The sequence below is a fragment of the Myotis brandtii genome, unplaced genomic scaffold, assembly GCF_000412655.1.
Source record: "Myotis brandtii unplaced genomic scaffold, ASM41265v1 scaffold53, whole genome shotgun sequence".
Classification (NCBI taxonomy): Eukaryota; Metazoa; Chordata; class Mammalia; order Chiroptera; family Vespertilionidae; genus Myotis; species Myotis brandtii.
Genome location: NW_005369942.1, coordinates 1,941,745 through 1,960,900, shown reverse-complemented (window position 1 = coordinate 1,960,900; position 19,156 = coordinate 1,941,745). Strand labels below are relative to the sequence as shown.

At 38.1% G+C, this 19,156-nt stretch overlaps 1 protein-coding gene across 7 annotated transcripts in view; it reads right to left on the bottom strand.

Moving 5' to 3' along the window:
• SLC7A11 (solute carrier family 7 (anionic amino acid transporter light chain, xc- system), member 11) overlaps window positions 1-15,397 on the bottom strand; it is a 215,664-nt gene extending 200,267 nt beyond the window's left edge. For 3 of the 7 annotated variants that reach the window (XM_014548973.1, XM_014548974.1, XM_014548975.1), the window contains exons 1-3: window positions 14,427-15,397; window positions 10,601-10,727; window positions 7,215-7,330 (exon numbers count right to left, since the gene is read on the bottom strand). In XM_014548973.1, the coding sequence (XP_014404459.1) occupies window positions 7,215-7,330; window positions 10,601-10,727; window positions 14,427-14,703 (520 nt within the window). In that variant the 5' untranslated portion in view covers window positions 14,704-15,397. The remainder of the gene's footprint in view (window positions 1-7,214; window positions 7,331-10,600; window positions 10,728-14,426) is intronic. The other 4 variants (XM_005877738.2, XM_014548977.1, XM_014548976.1 and 1 more) reach the window with 3 other exon arrangements.
• Window positions 15,398-19,156: the final 3,759 nt, after the last annotated feature.

Here is a 19,156-nt window from a genome sequence, read left to right as displayed (position 1 = left end):
GGGGAGGAAGGGGAGGGAGGGAAGGGAGGAGGGGAGCAAAGGAGGGAGGATGAAAGGAGGGGAGAGAGGGAAGGGAGGAGGGGAGGGAGGGATGAGGGAGGAAGAAGAAAGAGAAAGGCATTCTTATTTTTGGAAGCTCTATCTATATATTTGAGAAGAGGAAGAGGGTTTGTTACTTTCATAAAGAATGTAAGTATTCAGTGCCTATTAAAAAAGAAAAAAAGTATTTGGGATTTTCTTTTGTATTTTATTAAGTCTTCTTAGAAAAATGGAAGACAAAAATAAACTGATATTAGGAATTGATCAACTCACCTCGCTCTGCTCTCAGACAGCTGAAATAAAAATTCTGGTTAAGACTGATTTCTCTCAAAGATTTCTCAAAACGCTGCTTTATTCGAGCATCCAGACATTGCGCTCATTATGCGGTACAGCGGGGGTGTACCTCTGCCACCCTGAAGGATACAGCTGAACAAGGAACAAGGCGGCCAGTACAGAGGCGCAGCGAAGGTTCTCACTTGGCTGAAACTGCTGTTGCATCATGTGTCTTTACAGAGAAAGTTAAGTCTATGAATGCTGCTTATCCAACAATATTGAAAAAGGATCTGGGACTCACTATAGCAAGAGCTTTCTGAGTCTCTGAGACAAATAATGCCTACTTTGTTTTTGATACACTACCCACAATGTAATAATAAAAGAAATCTGAGCAAGCTCTCTGGTCCTCGTTTTACTTTCATTGAATAATAATTGCTAATTTCACACATTAGGAATGATTTATATAAATTTGGGATGATGATGATGATGATGATGATAATGATTATAATTATAGTGTTGCTTATCCTAAATGTTACCAAAATGAAAATTCAGGGACCTAGAGTTTTTTGACACTTATTTATGATGCAGTCTCCTAAGACCTGAAATGCAGCCAGGAAAGCCATATGTACAAATCCTGGAGATAAGAAATACATATTTGAATGGAACTATTTCTGAAGAGGATGTTTAGGGGAATGTTAAGAACTGAGTCTGTGACTTAGAATGGCAGGATGTCTTGCTGCACTACTGTAATTCAAGTCTGCCTTGCTTTTGCAGAGTTAAGATTACTGAGCCTGGATATATTGGGCTTTCCCTGGCTCGGACTTCTGACTGCTTCATGTTACCCTGGTAAAATATATGAATGCTGTATGGGTGTTACATGGCTGAGCTAACGTGGATTGTGTCATTGTTTTCCTAACAGCTGCCTGGACTGCCTTTATCTCTTCGTTAGCATTTATTTCCTGGATGCACTAATTTCAGAGAAAATGTGTAGCATTAAATAAACAGAGAGTCTATATCTAGGGAACTTACTATTGGAAATAAAAGTTGTAAGCATTAAATCATGTGTAACTGTGTAGAAACTTCATTTCTTAATATGACCCTTTCTCCTTTCTTTCTTTCCTTTTGATTCTTGCCGGCCTCATTGGGCATCCTGACTCACCTGCCTCCTTCTCTCTTGCAGGGCCACTCCCTCAATGGTTAAGTGGTTCTCAACCTTCCTAATGCCGCGACCCTTTAATACAGTTCCTCATGTTGTGGTGACCCCCAATTTCATTGTTACAAATTGAACATAATTAAAGCATAGTGATTAATCACAAAAACAATATGTAATTATATATGTGTTTTCCGATGGTCTTAGGCGACTCCTGTGAAAGGGTCGTTTGACCCCCAAAGGGGTCACGACCCACAGGTTGAGAACCGCTGGGTTAAGCCTTCAGGACAAAGAAATTCTGATAGCATCAAATGACCTGAGGAACAAAGCCTCCGGTTTGTTGACCCCAGAGATAGAGTTACAGTCAAAGTCAAATGAGAGATAACAGCTAAGCCTCAGTTGTGTTTCAGCTCCAGGTCCAGGAAAAAAAAAAAAAAAAGTGGCAAAACCAGACAAAGAGATGCCATGGCTGACACCAGGACCAAATGCACTGACTAATGACCCCCTACCCTAGCTCTGACCAATCAGTAGAGACCATGACACGAACTCCCTTAGTCACCGTGATTAATGATCTTTCCCCTATATAACCCATGCCCTGGAAGCCATGGGGGAGCCATGTCTTTGAGCATTAGCTCGCCTGTCTCCAGGCGTAAGCCACTTTCTAAAAATAAACCCTTACTTTGCTACAAACTCCTGTTGGTGTCTTATTGGGTCTTGACATGTGTAGGCAAAGACACTGCTTTAGGCTGGTCACAAGTGCAAACTATTATTACATGGCAGACACAGTGCAAAGACTTGACATGGGTATGTTATTTAATCTTCACCTCTCTATGATGTGGTTACCATCACTGGCCTTATTTTTCAGATAAGACTCAGGACATTATTGAACATGCCTATGTTCACATAGGTAAGTGTGAAGATAGGATTGGAGCCAAGGTAGGCTGCCTTCAGAGTCCTCACTTTTGCCACTAGTTCCTGGGTAACAAGGAGGAAGTAGCTCAAAGAATATGATCTCACTAGAACACCTGGTTCTTTCAAACTCCTGGCAACTCCCCCTCTCCGCTAAAGTTCATGTTTGTCTTGGCTGGGATTTCGGGACACTTCAGTGACTCATTTCATTGTTACCCTCCTGAAGAAAATGGTTGTTGTCTGCAGTACTTGTGTATTTAAATCAGGGGTCCTCAAACTTTTTAAACAGGGGGCCAGTTCACTGTCCCTCAGACCGTTGGAGGGCCGGACTATAGTTTAAAAAAAAACTATGAACAAATTCCTATGCACACTGCACATATCTTATTTTGAAGTAAAAAAACAAAACGGGAACAAATACAATATTTGTATTTGCATGTGGCCTGTGGGCCGTAGTTTGAGGACCCCTGATTTAAATACTATGCATATCTACCTAAGACTTGGCTGTCTTGATAATTTAGTTATGGTAGAAAAGGAATAGGTACAGCCAGACTTCAGAAGATAAAACAAATCCACTCCACGTGCTATATTAGAAATGCTAGCACAGAACTGGTCCTAGATTTTCTTTCATGTAAGTTACCGATGCCAGGAAAATACAGTTTTAGAAAAGAAAATACAGTAATGCATTTGTAGAACTGGCTAATTTTTTCTTACAATGCAATCACATGTTATTTTTAATTTGTTTGCTTCCCCTAATTATTCTCACAGGTATGAGCAGCTGGGCAGGGCTGTCTACTCACCTACATAAACTAAACTCAAAAACTCAGAGAGGTTGTGAGGGTTGGATCTGGGAGTAGATCTCACATTTTGAAAAAATATTTTTATTATATTATTCTTCCTTTAGAGTGTATGCTTATTTAGGATTTAGTTTCATGAGACCAGAACAACAAACAAAATATCATTTTAAATATTCAACATATGCATATCAGTGCTTCTTGAAACTACAAAAACAGTGAAAATTCGTGGGGTTCCACCGAAGGTAAAGGGAGTAATGTCAGTATTGGGAAAGAGGGGAATGCCAAACTTGAATATAAGATTTCCCAGTTACACTTCCATGTGACTCACATGTTTACCCCAATGGAGAGGGCTTTGAATAAACACAGCTTCTCATCCTTATTAATTTGACAGAAAAGAAGTAGAGCCCAGATGCTCCTGTATTTACCATAGGGTTACAACCAGATAAATCCTTTGTGAGATGAAAATATTCTAAGACGAAAATGCATTTCATACACCTAACTTCCTGAACATCATAGCTTAGCCAAGCCTATCTTAAATATGCTCAGAATATAGTAAAAAATTATTAAAATCAAAATTTGAAGTTTGGGTTCTACTTAGTAATGTTAACATAAAAAAACATTGAAACCTGTAAAGAATTTTTGTGAGTTTGTTTGAGCCAAACTGTTGACATAAGCCAGAAAGTAGAACCTCAATGAATTGAGATAATGCTCCTGAGAATGGCGGGTTACATCTGTATTTATATATTGCAATCAAAGGAAAGGATGTAGGTGAGTTACATGAAATCCATTGGTGATAGACTAGAGAGGCGGGAGAAAGCAAAGGGGGGAAACTCTGGGATTGGATAAAAAGTAAAATGATAGACACATACTTAGGTGGGTGCAGGAACAATGAACATGATAACAATGAAGGAATTTGTGTATCTGTCCTGGCGCCCAGGCACATTTGGTTGTGCCCCAGGGGATCCAGAAGAAGGGAAGTTACAAGTTACCCAGACATTTCAAGGATATGTTATCATAGATGCAAAAAGACAGATAGGCTCAGTTAAGGTAAAGGTTGACCTTGCCAGTGAGCATACTGGCCTAGGATTTAACTACCCACCATAACTGCTTTTAGTTAAAGTTTAATTTCAGACCATCCTTTGTGGTTACTTTAGGTCTCTGAGTTTGCAAGACCGCCATGCAGGCCTCCCCTGAGCTTGTCAGGTTAGCATGTGGCCCCTTTCGTCCATAGTGTGAATCATTATAGCATCATCATAAAGTCTAAAAATCGTAAGTCTCCCTGGCCGGTTTGGCTCCGTGGATAGAGCACTGGCCTATAGACTGAATAGTCCCTTGTTCCATTATGGTCAAGGGCACATGCCTGGGTTGTGGGCTCGATCCCCAGTTGGGGGCATGCAGGAGGCAGCCGATCAATGATTCTCTCTCATCATTGATGTTTCTATTTCTCTCTCCCTCTCCCTTCCTCTCTGAAATCAATAAAAACATATTTAAAAAAATAAAAATCATAAGTCGAACCACTGTTAAGTCAGGGACCTCTGTACTTTTTAAAAGGGGGATGAGGAGTAAATTAGCATTCAGTAACTCTCCATCCCCACCCAACTCTCATTTGGTTGGCTAACATTTCAAAAAACTTGAAATTCATTTTTTTTTTCTGTGATTGGATTATAACACAACCCTTCAGGTTTGCTCTTCTATATTGAAATACCACAAATGATTTCCTTCCCCAGGGAATATAAGAAGCAGTTCATACAATTAAACTCTACTTTCTACTTCTCACTAACCTTCCACCCCCAGCAGGCAGAAAGTCACCTATCTTAACTTTGAATAATGTAGACTGTGAGAAATTTGCCCCCAGGTGAATTTCTCCTTCTCTATTGCCATCTTCAGTTCCTGTTGCTCCATTAAAGCTAAATTCTTCTCAAAGGGAGTTTGACTTTCCCAATTAGCCACTGACTCACATTACCTCCCACTGAGTCATAAGAATATCTGGGTGTTTTTTTTTTTTCTCCTTTAGTGCTTCTTATTATAGGAACACATTTCCTCAAAATTTCAAGCTTATAAAAGAACATCAGAATTTGTAAACAAATGTTATAACTAGTAGCAGAAATAGAAGGGAATGTCTAGCTTCATTAAAGATTTACGACTCTTTGTTAACTATTCGGTCACCAATCTCTACTACATAAAGAAGTTTTGCAAACTATAACATGCTTAGTTATCCTTAAATATAATTGCTTTAAAATTTTGATTTGTACGGTTACCATTAACTTCACTAAAATTCAAATTTTCCCTTAGAATTATTTAATAGAATTTGAGTAAATAAGAAAATAGTCACCTAGACTTCCCAAAATAGTAATGTATTAACCTTTGTCCAGCTTATTTCCAGGCCAAAGTGGGCAATATTTGTGGATTTGTAAATGTTTACATAGAATGTATTTAAAGTTTGCTAGTTATGGTTTTTAATTAGTAACTTCTATTGGCAATTTATAGAGCCCTCAAAAACTCTACACTTACCTTACTCTTTTCAAATATAATAATTATAGTATGATTCTGCCTCAGTCAATCCAGAGAAAAGAATAGAATGGGTACAACATTGACTTTTAGTGTGTCCCATAGTGGAATATCAGATTTATCAAGAATTTTCTATGGGCAGTTCTGCTAAAGGCCTTCAACATTTGACATAGCTTCATCTTTCTACAGCCATTCAAGATAAATGATCTTTTCACATGTGTTCTACCAATAAATAAAACTGATGCTTAAAGTGGTTTAATATTTAGGCCCAAATCACACAACTAAGCAGTTGAGACATGAAGTTTCAATTCCAGGTTGCTGGCCTCCAGAGCCTGAGCTATAACCACCACCACATTTTTATGTGTAATTCCTCTTTCCTGAAAACTAACCACTCACCTCTGTGCTATCAAATGTGCATCGTCCTCATCCTCTTCATTGTTCCGTTGAAATACCTGAGCTACACATAACTAAAAATTCTATGAGTATATAATTCAGTTATTTCTGTGTAGCTTTCTATTTCTGAGTAATTTAAATAATCAAATTTTGATTCTTAAAATAGTTTGACTCAATTAGCATCTAGAATTAAGTTATTGTTTCCAGTAAGAGTCAAAGGTTTGGAAGCTACACCCTTCTAAAAACTTAGTCATACTTGGCTTTTATATCACTTATGTAATGTTGTGCAAAATCCTCTTTTTTTATTTGTTTCTATAAATTTTCTACGACCTGTGCCCATTGATAAAAATGAGCAAGTTACTAATTTGGAGATTGTAAAGAAAACGCCTAGCTAAGAAATGCTACTAATAATCAAATATAGAAAGAAGACTCATTGTGATTACCAATGGGCAACTAAACCCATAACACTGAGACAGCTGCTAACACCATAAAATGTATGAACACAACATACACACCCAACACATACACATCACTCCATGAGGATAAATGAGTTATAATTCAGCATGTTTTATCACTGAGGAAGGAGAATTTCTAATATTAAAAATCCATAAAATAATTGGGTTTTTCCCCTACTGGCCGTGGCTCAGTGGTTGAGTGTTGACCTAAGAATCAGGAGGTCATGGTTCAATTACCAGTCAGGGCACATGCCCATGTTGCGGGCTCTATCCCCAATGTGGGGTGTGCAGGAAGCAGCCAATCAATGATTCTCTCTCATCACTGATGCTTCTCTCTCTCCCTCTCCCTTCCTCTCTAAAATCAATAAAATATATATTTAAAAAAATAATAATTTGTTTTTCATCTGTAATTGTTTTTCCTCCCCATGTAACCAATTTCTATTTTACCAACAAGGTGGTTTTTCTTTGCCTTTTAAACGATTAGCTATCCTGGATATTGTGCCAATGGAAAACTGACATGTAATATAATGGGGTATCTCTCCAAATACTATTTTTTCCAACACAAATTTGGCAAGGAACTATAAGCAAAAAAAGAACATGATGTGGGAAGTAGGTTCAACCATGTAAAAAGTCTGAAGAAACTATCTCCAATCATTTTTGTGGTGTGTTTTTGTTTTTCATATTCATACTCACTTAAGCCCACAGCTGTAATGAGCTGGATTGCAAGTTTAGGAATTTCACAATGAATAAAAAATGGTTCCAGGAAGTAGTGTCCAAATGCCAGAGATATCACAGCAGTGCCTGCAGGGCTAGAAAACATATATATTTAGGTTACTACAGAAAAAAAATAGCATCTTCAATAAACTTTTTCTACTATGAGGTATTTTTATTCAAGCACATGGAACATGTTAAACATGAGAGTTTATAATTTTCAGAACTACATATTTGATTAGGTTGTCACCAACATTTCAAATGAAATTTTGTCAATAACTTTGGTGGATAGTTTCTAAACTTCCCATTTCTTTGTGAGCAAGGCTCTGTTCTCCCATATTTGCCCTTTTTCCCCTTAAAAGTCTAGCTTATTACTTGAGATCCTGACAGAACTGAGCTTCACCAAAAGCAGGCTTCTTTCTCACTAAAGCCACAGGAAGAATGTGTTAACAGTGCATATCTAATGGGATGGGGCATGGTCAGGAAAATGAACACAAAACTCAACAAGAAATTAGTAAGTGTTTATTGTAAATATATGCCTACATACTTGGCACTATTATTACTTTTCCAGTATGGACAAAAACTTGAAGAGCCAAGTGATTATTCTTAATTCCATAATTCCATGGAAATATGTAGATTCAAAGTATAAGCTGAAAAATAGAAATACTCTTGTAATTTTACACAAGTGAGAAAATATGTGTGAAATAAGAAAATGAAATATGTATAGGTATATAGCAAAATAGGTAATAGGCCTTTTCATTTTTAATTCTTCAAATATTTCTCTTAAAATTATACATGTCTTTTTAGTTTAAATATATATATATTCATTCTTTGGATACACAGACAAGCCATGGGGTTATCTAATTTCTCAATTTTCCCTTCCAGCTTCTCCTCTTTCCCGTGGTCACCCAACACCCACACCCAGTCCCTAGACCAGTGATGGCGAACCTATGACACGCGTGTCAGAGGTGACACGCGAACTCATTTTTTTGGTTGATTTTTCTTTGTTAAATGGCATTTAAATATATAAAATAAATATCAAAAATATAAGTCTTTGTTTTACTATGGTTGCAAAGATCAAAAAATTTCTATATGTGACACGGCACCAGGGTTAAGTTAGGGTATTTCAAAATGCTGACACGCCGAGCTCAAAAGGTTCGCCATCACTGGCCTAGACTGTGTGGCCTGCTGGTACCAGACAGCACTACAACTCTGACAGCCTTCTTTTCCTGGAGACCCCCTTTCTACTTCAAAACAGGACTATTTTTCCTGTTCTCCATCATTTATAAGTCTTTTGATGTGTAAATTAAAATCTGATCATGTCATTTTAGTGCTTTCAAAGCGTGCTCCAGATACGCAAAAACCCTTCATTTCCAGGCTCCAGCTAGTGTAAACTTTCCCTTTTTCCTTCGGTTTGCTTCTTCCCACTAGAAGGATCCGCGTACCCTTTGCCTGGAGCCCCTGCAACTCTTTGACAGTTTTTTATAGCTCAGATCTAGTTCAATCTTCCTCCAATCCTCTGTGTGAGATGTCCCTGGTATACCCTCTTAGTGAACCCCTTGGCTTCCTTTTCACAGTGCTTATCATAGTAGCAACTTTACATTCACTTATGTGATTTCTTGATTGATAACTATTTCCCTCACTGACCCTGAGCTCCACGCATATAAAACTGTGTCCATCTTAATCACTATTTTATCCCCAGTGTTCAGTATAATGTCTATCATGTAATAGAAACCCAATAAATATTGACTATATGGTGAATGTGTGAATTCAATCTAATGGCCCCTGCTTTGTAGTGATGTGTGATATTTCTTTCCTTTAAATCTATGTTTTACAGATGATTACTGGCAATTTTAACAGGGAACCAGAACACAGACTTCTAAAATATGAAGTAAGAATACAGATAGTATGTTCAACGTCAAAGGAGAAGCAGAGACTGCACGTTTCACAAGAATTAGAGAAGAAAGACCGTCAACTACGGTGAACAGGAAATTAACTGTGAAAAAGACGGAATTTAAGTTGACCTTTGAGGAGTAAGATTTAGATCACCAGAAAAAAGTGGAAGGCACATTCTGGGAAAATCCCAAATTTTATAAAAGGAACAAAGTAGTTCTTTTTCATTATAACAAGTTTTAAATGATGTAGAATTGTTTAAAATGAGAACAGACTTATCAAAGAAGTAAATTGCACTCTGAAGGTCTTTGTTAAAAGAGACTCCTAGGACTATAAAAATCAAGATTAGTGTTAAATCAATGCTTATAAATCAGTGCTGTCTTTGCCATTTAGATACGATAAAAGCTCATGAGCTCTCAGGTGTGTGTTACTGGTAAGTTTACAGGAAGAACAAGTTTTCCTAGTTATTTCTGTTAAACTCTGTGATCAGAATGTGCAGGTCGTGTTTTCTGAAAGCAATTAAACTTAAGGAATTGGGATACTTTAAATGACATCATAAGTTTCCCATGAAGTTGAAAGGAACTTTCTAGTCAGGGTGACTTAGCACAACTCGGGAAGAGGAACACAGTGCTACAAGAGTAAAGTCAAAAAAGATTTTCGCAACTGTAGTCTACTGATTTGTTTAACGTGAGGATGTGAGTCATTTGTATCAAGTAAAGTCTTATTTCTTTGTAAAGCCTTAAACTTGGTGACACACTAAGTTGTGAAGAAGCACGGAATGTTCCTAGTCACAAAAACTGAGGAAAGTGAAATGCCTTAGTGGTGTAATCCACAAGAATGACAACTCCAGTTTCTAGCCTAGGGCTTCATTTTGTCTGGCTGGTCAAAAGATGTGATTTATCAAGCTGGATTTGTTAATCCTCACCTGAGGATATTTTTCCATTGATTTTTAGAGAGATAGGAAGGGAGGGGAGACACACACACAGAGAAATATCGATGTGAGGAAGACACATTAATTTGTTGCCTCCTACATGGCCCCAACCAAGATTGAGCCTGCAACTGGGGTATGTGACATTGACTAGAATCGAACCCGGACCCTTCAGTCTGTGGGCTAACGCTCTATCCACTGAGCCAAACTGACTAGGGCTATCCAGGTGGATTTTGATGCTTCATGTCCTTTCAGGTTAACATCTTTCCTGAAATGTCATAAGGAATAATTGAAGATTAAAGAAAAGCAGCTGCTAAAAAGTTTGGCATGGTTGGCAAACTACTGCCTGTGGCAAAACTGCATTTAAAACATTAATTGAGAAAGGTATTTCATCACAGACTTTGTGTCCTGAAGTAGACATATTTACGGCATAGTCACATGGCATGCATGTTTTAATTCGGTTAAAATAATCATGGTAATTCAAAGAAGGGTGTAATGAACAGGTTTATTTTTCCTTTTTTTTTTTTTTTCCTGCTAATGCACTTACCGGATTATGAGCAGTTCCACCCAAACTCGTACAAAAGCTGGTAATGGGCCATAGACTTCCAGAATGTATGTGTAATGACCACCAGATTTCCTTATACTTGTTCCCAATTCAGCATAGGACATGGCTCCTGTGAAATATTTATAATAAACAGGTACAAAGATAAATATCACCAAGTCATTCGGCAACAGAGTTACAACAACAATGTTTATATTGCATGGAATATTATTACATCCTTTGGTATAAATGACATCCTATTTCAAGACAAATTATGGTCATCTAATTGCTAGAGAGCCACCGAATTCTTCTTGTAACTTCCTTAAATTTGATATGTAGTTCATTCTGTTCGAACAGTGTAAATTTATTTGCAATGGTAAAGACAAACTTCTAAAACCATATCATATTATTAAGAATTTTGAATCACAAACCTGAGAACAAGGGAAAAAGAGATAGATGCCAATAATAGTAACCTATTTTTAGAGCATAACTTCACACTAAGATATTATCCCAAACTGACATCATGGTATTGAAAATCGTTTTAATAAATATTTCTGTGCTACATCAAAATAAAGAAGATTTATCTCGCGCTGGCCCAGTAGTTCAGTTGGTTAGAACATCATCCCAATATGCCAAGGTAGTGAGTTTGATCCAAGGTCAAGGACAAACAAGAATCAACCAATGAATGCGTAAATAAATGGAACAACAAATTAATTTATCTCTCTCTCTCTCTCTTTCTTATCAGTAAATAATAAAAGAAGATTTATCTGTTTTTCAGAAAAGCATAAATTCTAGGTCTTGAAAAGCTTTAATTATCTTGTAGGATATGTTTTGCGTGCAACAAAATGAATTTAATTCAGATATTCTATTTCTGGAAAACATTTTCCTGGATGTTTTAAAAGTATATACTTCCGAGTGGTTGAAACAACATACTTTTAAAAAAGAGATGCTATAAGTTGTATTTATTACATTTGATAAAATTCATTGTGAACCAAATTTTAACATTTAGCAACACAATTCTCATGGGCTTAAGTAAGTTATGTAACCTCCTTTCATGTTTTGTGTATCAGTGTGATAATAGGTGCCAAGGACATTACTGGGTCTCACACTTGGAATAAGTACCTCTTGAAAAACAGCTATATCCATTAATTTGAACAATTACTTATCAAGAAAATGGAAAATATATCTTGTTATGATGTAAAAAGTTCTACCATACTGATAAGTACTCAAATGTAACACTCAATTTTTGCTTGAGCTACTTCAGAGGCTAAAAGTATGGGAGATTATCAATAGTCAGCAAGACTTTAGGTACAACTGTCCAACATGAATAGAATTTCGATACTCAGTGAAATCTTAATATCACTTATCCTATTCCTGAGTCTAGCATTTTATCAGAATTACCCAGGAAGAATTTTCTATTCAAATACAAACAAAAAACCAGATTCTAGGGCAGTGATGGCGAACCTATGACACACGTGTCAGAGGTGACACGCGAACTCATTTTTTTGGTTGATTTTTCTTTGTTAAATGGCATTTAAATATATAAAATAAATATCAAAAATATAAATCTTTGTTTTACTATGGTTGCAAAGATCAAAAAATTTCTATATGTGACATGGCACCAGAGTTAAGTTAGGGTTTTTCAAAATGCTGATACGCCGAGCTCAAAAGGTTCGCCATCACTGTTATAGGGCCATACCCTATACCCATACTCCAACCAAGAGAGTCTAGTAGACTCTCCAATAAAAGAACCCAAGGTAATCTAATACTTTAAAATTTGCACAGGTGATTCTAGACTCTAGAATCTAGAGTAACTAGTCTGCAGATTGACAGTTGGGGATCACTGGTAGAGTTTGCCTAATTATAATTAATTATAACTATCTGCAATTTACACTCTTGGAAACCATGTTGATAGGCTGTGCAGAAAAGCATCCAATATACAAAGATATTGGAAAGAGTCTTAAGTCCCTCAGTATTTATTGTCAGAGAACCAATACCTAGACCTGTGCATGCTCTGCAGAAGCTCCAGGATGGTTAACCTAGGTTTAAATTGAGTTCTGGGGGAATGAGATTTTCATTGAAAATTCTCAAGCTCACGAAAAAAGTTCAAAACAGAATATAAAAATCCATGTATTGACCCTGGCTTTAAAAAAGAATTGTAAACCAAATATATAGATTCTTTACTTTTAGTTCCAGAGTTTTAAAGTTTTAAAAGAAAGGCTTTTTCCTCTTACATTTTGCTTTGCTTCCTGTTAAGATGATCAACCATTAGGTTTCTCTTTGTCTATAGATGTACATGCCAGACCGTGTGAGTACCACGACCTCCTTTTAAAAATCTAAAAATTATTCCTGCATGGGTCTGTTTGTACTAAGGCTCTGGTTTTACAAGTTTTATTCAAAATACCTTCTTCTTTTAAAATAAATAAATGCCTTGTTACAAATAACAGAAATTTGAGTTCTCTAAATCAGTGGTTCTCAACCTTCTGGCCCTTTGAATACAGTTCCTCATGTTGTGACCCAACCATAAAATTATTTTTGTTGCTACTTCATAACTGTAATGTTGCTACTGTTATCAATTGTAATGTAAATATCTGATATGCAGGATGATCTTAGGCGACCCCTGTGAAAGGGTCGTTTGACCGCCAAAGGGGTCGCGACCCACAGGTTGAGAACCGCTGAATGCTCAAACCAATGAATTAAAACATCGCAAGGCCTTAAGAATGAATGGATTGATATGTGCAGAACCAAGAGCTAGTACTTACTTGGTCCTAGAGTTATAATAGAGTTAGTACCTTAACAGAGCAGTGTCTTTTGAAATCAAAACATACAATTTGCCAGAGAAAAGCAAATATATCTTAAACATTTACCCCACAGCAAAAAAGAAACTTATTCTTTTGGACCATTCACCAGTTTTTGTCACCTTTACAACTAACTCATGTAACTCTAGTAATTTGTTCACCTCATGAGGGGACATTTATTACTTCTTTACTATTAACTGTCAAATCGATAGAAGAAATCTTGATCTCGAAGGAAAATTAATAATCATATTTCTCCTAGCAGTTCCATTCAGTGAACAGGTAGACAAATGGTCTGCATCGCTAGAGACCAAGGGGACTATAAATGAAGAAAACAGATCTGAGCAAGCACAGCAAACGAATGCCCAAATTTATAGGTGAGAGATGAAAGGTTAAAAAAAATCTGTAGTATGCTCAGACCCTTGCAATACATCCACTCATGATAGTGATTGAGTCATGTGCCATCACACATCTTTCCACATCAAGGACTTCTGAAAGAATCCTAGGAATTGACAAGCACATGAAGTTAAAAAAATTAAAAGGAAAAGACTGCCACCCATTCATTTTGCCAAAAAAAAACACAAAAAACAAAGTCAGTAAAACTTCTGCTGAACACTCAGTTCCGTGTCTAAATAGGCCACGCCAGCTTTCACTTCACAGGTGTTTCATTCAGCGTGCCAGCTGCTGAGACGCCCCGGACACACAGAGCCGAGCACAGCCGCCCGGGACAAAAAGCTCGCATGGATTTCACTGGGTCATCAAAGTTAGCCTTTGCTTTGGTCGCCCCAGGGAAAAGTCAGGAAACAGTCTGTCTTAGGAAAAGGGAAGACAGCCTGCAGGAATGGACTTGAAGGAATTCAGGATCCTATCAACAGTGGACACTGCGTTTGCGTAGTCCGCATATCTAAACAGAAATCAGAAAATTTGGAGGACAGCCTTGGCCATTTCATTCACTGCTTAAACATTACCCTTTGCTTTCCCAGAGAGAGAACTGCCCGGCTCCACAGACACACCCCCTGAGAAGAAGCTGCACTCACCGAAAAGTGACAGGACCCCGCAGGCGGTCCAGACAATCAGAGACATGCCCACACTGCCCGTGTTCTGGAGCACGCCCTTAGGAGAGATGAAGATTCCCGATCCAATGATGGTGCCAATGATGATGGAGATGCCCCTCAGCAAAGTGATTTTCTCCTTCAGCATCACTGTCTCCTGCCCAGGGGGCTCCTTGCCCACCGGGGAAGGCAGCCTCCCTTTAACAGTCCCCTGCAGGTAACCTCCATTGGGGATGGTGGCCACAGCAGGCTTTCTGGTCATTGTAGTGACACACCGTGGGAAAAATGAAACAGAGGAGGGGAAAAAAGAAAAAAAAAAAGAAAAAACAAAAAACCTGAAACTTTCAACTTTGATGTCTCTTGGTGTGAGGAACCAATCTTTTCCTCCTTGCTCCCAGTCTGTCTCTCAGTGCTACTGTGATCACAGGTAAAAACTCAGAGGTGTATTTTCTCCTTCACAGCTATTACTCCTCAGGACCACCTGTGAGTTCTTGGGGCTTCTGCTCCTCCACCTCCTCCGACTACCTCTGTGCTGTGTCGCGGGCGGCTGCCCTATCATTAAGATCAGCTCAGCTTCCTCATGGGCTGGTATTTAAGCTCCTGCCTGTCACACCAACTTACTCCAGCTAAATGATGATGCAAATTCTCCAGGTTTGCATCAGCCACATGAGAAGGCTCCAGCATGACTCAGCTCTTTTTTTTTTTTTTTTTTTTTTTAACAGTAGCAGGATGTTGCTCAAATGACCTAAGCTTGTCAGAGAACAAAGCAAAGCACACACACTTAAAAGGGATCTTAACCAATCCAGGAATAGTAAATGCATAACAGACCTTCCCAGAGATTTAAAGCAACGCCTAGGGAGGGACAAAAACTCTTGACCCAAGAAAGAAAGTGTGAAATGAAACAGGAAATGATAAGAGCATAGTGGAGTTCCCTTTTTCTGTTCGGAGCAACTGTTTTGATAATAGTATGTAACCCAGAATGCACTGTTTATGAAACAAAATTTAGATTTTATAATCTTTCCTGCGTGTTTTATTTATTTATTTTGAGGGAGGTTTCCTAGCAACACAATCAAATCTAATATTTACAAAGTTAGAAAGATTCTGTATGGCTGCTGTCATGCACATAACAATTATGAACCTTACTCAACATTAAAAGATAAAAATTCTTACTGCCAATAATAAGCCAGTATTTAAAATCATCATCTTAGTGTGACAAGTTTTAAAATCCCAATGATTCTAGAAAATTGTCATTTTCTGGTTCTCATTAATCCTAGGTGATCACCTAAACTAAATCAATGGTAAATATTCTTTATTTGCATTACTAAATTTGCATTACTTCATTTGCATTACTTCATTGAATTACTAAAAAACACTAATTTAAAAATTGAATAATAATTACAATGGCATAAAAATGTGCATATAGCAAAAGCTTGAAAAGGAACACACAGAATAATAGTTTGGAAGGTAATGACATCATGTATAAAGTTTTTTTCTAAAGTGTATGAACTATTGTTATATTATGATTATAAATTTAAAATGAATGAAAACCATAAGCTAAGATTAAATTGTTTACCTTGAAACAGTAAGAAAAGCAAAACATTTTTAAACCCTACTAACTTTTCTTAATCGGGTCCATAAAACAAATACCAAAAAGAAAAGAAATCCCAGATATCATGTTTGTGGTTTAGGTGGTTTGGGATTCCATGAGAATTGCACATTAACATTACCCTGAAGCTACAGTTACGCACACTATTAAATATGCTTCGGGATGTCTGAACAAACACAGCAAGTGGGGTGGAGAGGTTTGGGATGACATAAGAAAGAAACAGCCACTAGGAGAGCAGTGTGCAGGAGGTAAGAACTATTTTGTGCTGTTGGCACCTAGAAAATTATACCACAACAATAAATACTCTACCATCCAAATAATTGAGGCTACATCATTTCCTTTTATATTGTCTACCTGACCCTACATAATTTGCTTTGGGTAGACCAAAATCAGGGTTTTTTTCTACAGCCAAAATAAATACTTTCACCCAGATGTTATGTTTTAAAAAAACAAAAATGGGTAGTTTTTCTCATTCAATCTTGTTGGAAGGTCCTAAAAGAAGAAAACTAAGGAAAGATTCTTCTTCTATTTTTCCTCCTCCAAGTCCTTCCACTCACACAATTCTCCCGATGAATGAACATAATGGAGAGAGGAGGCCTTTGTCTGCCCAAAGGGGGAACATGTTCGCTCTGAAGAAATATGAGTTAAAAGTAGAACATTCAGCATCCCAGGGAACAGCGTTCTGGCTCCAACTAGCACAGAGCACACTGTAATTTTACATTTTGTGCTAAATGACTGAACTAATAAATTGAGACCAAGACCTCACTCAGAGAGGAAGTTAGATAAATTCTAAAGAAGGAAAAAAATGTTCTTTCAATATAAAAGAACAGTCTCCTTTTTTGCACTATTTAAAAAAAAATTAATGAAGAAAAATCACTAAAGTTAGACTAATGGCCAAAAGGATTGTACTGTTAGGTAAGACAGAGTCACACTAAAAAAATTCTATAAAGTGGCACATAGTTACCAAAGACTATAGAGAGCACCTGGGAAGGCACATGGGCATTTCTTTAATTATTGTCAGCTGAATCCAGTGGCATTGGCAGAGCCATGTCCTGGAAACACGCCTTGCCAGGGGCAGGAGGGTTGTCAGCTTGACCTTCAGCCCAGGTGCCAGAGGGTGGGTTTCGTTATCTAAATCCAGCCAAGCACCAGGAATGAATATGACTCAGGCCCACCCAAGAATGCACATAATTTCCTTTGTCTTGACCTTTAGTAAAACTTCCTGGTTTTTGCTGTATAAAATAAAGGCACTGTATTGGCTCTGGGTCACTGTCTCTCCATCAGAGGACAATGGTCCCATCTGGCCCCAGCTTTCTCCTTCCATCTCTGTGTCTGTCTCTTTCTTTCATTTTCTCAATCCCCAGCCACCCCTACTCAAGAACTGGGCCACTCTCTAGCCGTGTTGGATGCGGAAAAGAGAGAAATATTTACAAAAGACACCAGTATACTTCTTCTAATACCTAGATATTGGCAGAAAATGGCGATTACAAAGAAAATGCTGTTATTTTTAGTGTTAACCAACCCTAATAGTCAATGGTTCTAAACAGTGATAAACTACGTGTATATCACAGAAATGAGTTCCAAACAAATGCATTTATATTCCTCCTCCTGCTTTAGGCCTTCTCTTAAACCAGTGATGGCGAACCTTTTGAGCTCGGCATGTCAGCATTTTGAAAAACCCTAACTTAACTCTGGTGCCGTGTCACATATAGAAATTTTTTGATATTTGCAACCATAGTAAAACAAAGACTTATATTTTTGATATTTATTTTATATATTTAAATGCCATTTAACAAAGAAAAATCAACCAAAAAAAATGAGTTCGCGTGTCACCTCTGACACGCGTGTCATAGGTTCGCCATCACTGTCTTAAACCCTCCTGTCAAGTTAGGAGACTATTCTTCTGCTATTTACAAATATTTATCTAGTGCTTACAGGGCACAAGGAATAGCCCCAGTTCCCTAAACATGTCTCATGGAAGAAACAGACATGATATATGTACTACGGTAGCTTCCCCTTGGTAGTAAATTATTTCTGTCCCATGATTATAAATATGGGCACATAATGACCTGGCCAAAAATAATCATCTCCCCGGCAGTGGGGTACAGGAATGTGACCTGAGCTGGGCTATTTCTAAACAGAATTAGATTTATCTTTTCTCATCTGTTGGAAGTTGTGGAGGGAGATGTGACTCCAGAACAACTGGGTGCCTTGTCCCCTGTCATGTTGAAAAAATGCCCATGAAATAAATTGAGACTATGCAGAGATGAGAAACTTAGAATGTGCCAGCATCGTGGGGCCCTGTTTTAGTTCCTAAGGGACCCAGATTGGCTGTGGGTCCTGAGGATCTTTTATTTCTATAAGCTACCTCCTTTCCTTGCTAGGTATGCTGCCTCGTGCCACACACGGAGAACAGTTACATGGATGGCAGGGTTCAATGGAAGTGGTATGATATTCAAAGCTCCTAAGTGGGGCTGATATGATACATGACAGCCATTAGACACACGTGGTTACAGGCACTTGAAACGTGGCTAGTTCAAAATGGGATGTGCTGTAAGTGTAAAATATACACTGGAATTTGAAATCTTATTTTTAAAGAATGAAGAAAAAATATCTTCTTGTAATTATACTAGAGGCCTGGTGCATGAAAATTCATGCACTGGAGGGGGGTCCCTCAGCCTGGCCTGCCCCCTCTCACAGTCCGGAAGCCCTCAGGGGTGGGAGGCGACTCAGTGATCAGGGGAAGGCGATGCCCCCATCACACCTGGTTACCTGAGCCTTGGGCCAGCCCTGGGCAGCTGGGGGGCTGAGGAGACTGGGGGACTCCGGAGGCAGGCTCACCTGCCACCCCGGTGGGGCTGAGGGGACTGGGCACCGCCATCTTGAGGCTATGGACGCCGCCATCTTTGAGGGCGGGGCAGTCAATTAGCATATTCCCTCTTTTTTAGATAGGATTATTTATATTAATTCTACCAGTTTTGTTCTGTTTTTTAATGTGGCTACTTAAAAATTAAAATTATATATGTGGTTCAAATTTGTGGCTCACATATGTTTTTATGAACAGTGCTGATCTAGAAGAAAAGAGGATATAATTCTCAACCTGGTGTAA